This window comes from Sesamum indicum, linkage group LG2, assembly GCF_000512975.1.
Source record: "Sesamum indicum cultivar Zhongzhi No. 13 linkage group LG2, S_indicum_v1.0, whole genome shotgun sequence".
Lineage (NCBI taxonomy): Eukaryota > Viridiplantae > Streptophyta > Magnoliopsida > Lamiales > Pedaliaceae > Sesamum > Sesamum indicum.
The window spans coordinates 7,522,776-7,524,001 of NC_026146.1; the positions used below are offsets into that span (position 1 = coordinate 7,522,776).

The following is a 1,226-nucleotide window of genomic DNA, read 5'->3' on the forward strand; positions in this document are numbered from 1 at the left end:
TGGTCTTCTTTTGTTCCTGAAATGGTTTGTACCATTCAGGATATCCAATGGTATCGAAGCAGCCCTCCTTCTGATGTCCAGTCTTTCCACAATGCTTGCAGATCAAAGACTTCTTGTCCACCGGGTTCCTTCTTTTCTGAAAATTTCTGGGATTATCTTGTTTCCTGAAAGTTTGCATAGCCATGTTGGGAGTTGTTTGTAATTGCCCGAAATTGACTTCCCTCTGTTTCTCTACGTTGAGCACCATAGAATAGGCTCTGTTGATATCAGGTCTTGGATCCATCACCAAGATTTGGGCTCTCCACACTGTCATATGCCTCATTCAATCCCATGAGAAATTGAATGAGTTGGTCGTTTTCTTTGATCTTTGCAGATTCAGCTGTGGCTCCACAGGTGCAATTTCCACATGTGCAGCTGGGTGTGGGGGTAATGCAAGTTAGTTCATCCCATAACTTTGTAAGTTTGGCGAGGTATGCAGACAGAGGTAGTGTTCCTTGAACTGTAGTGCCTAACTCTTTCTTGATCTGGTATTCCATTGGCCCATTACTTTGGCCGTATCTGTTTTCCAATTGCTTCCATAGTTCTCTCGATGTATTTGAGTACATAAAGCAATCTGCTAATTCCCTTTTCATGGAATTCAGGATCCATGAAGTGACCATTGAGTCCGTTCTTATCCATTGTTCAAATTCTCTGGCGTTCTTCTCTGGTTTTTTATACTCTCCGTTGATGAAGGAGAGTTTCATTTTCGCCATTAATCCCAGCTTCACGAAGCGACTCCATGAAAGGAAGTTCGTCCCATCAAATAATGTGGTGACCAGGCTTATTCCCGGATTGTCTCCCGGTTGCAGCCTTAAGATATCGGGGTCTTCAACCATTCTTTGAGACGGTGTGTTTCTTGATTCTTTTAAGATCTAATTGCCGACGTTTTCTTGAGCAGAAGGGATATCAAAGACCATCAATTGATGGCTCTGATATCATGTAGAAATTCGCACAGCGGAAACATTGCAAGAAAATGCACAGATTTTGGAGAGTTTGAAGGAAGAAATCATAAGTAGTAGCTTCTGTGTAAAATTGAACAATGAATCCAACGTACTCTCTGAAGAAGAAGACCTCTTCTTCTTTTATAAACGTTATTGGCAGCAACTAACTAAAACTAACAAGAAGTCACACTAACTACTAATAAAAGCGCTAAACAACTAATAATAAAAGGAACACGCTAAAAGAAG

General features: G+C 41.0%; 1 protein-coding gene across 1 annotated transcript; it reads right to left on the minus strand.

Moving 5' to 3' along the window:
- Positions 267–875, minus strand: LOC110011579. The gene has a single exon (XM_020691934.1). The coding sequence runs from the start codon at positions 873–875 to the stop codon at positions 267–269; it is 609 nt and encodes a 202-aa protein (XP_020547593.1).

Coding starts and splice junctions, on each gene's coding strand:
- LOC110011579 (XM_020691934.1), bottom strand. CDS start 875: ATGGTTGAAGACCCCGATATCTTAAGGCTGCAACCGGGAGACAATCCG.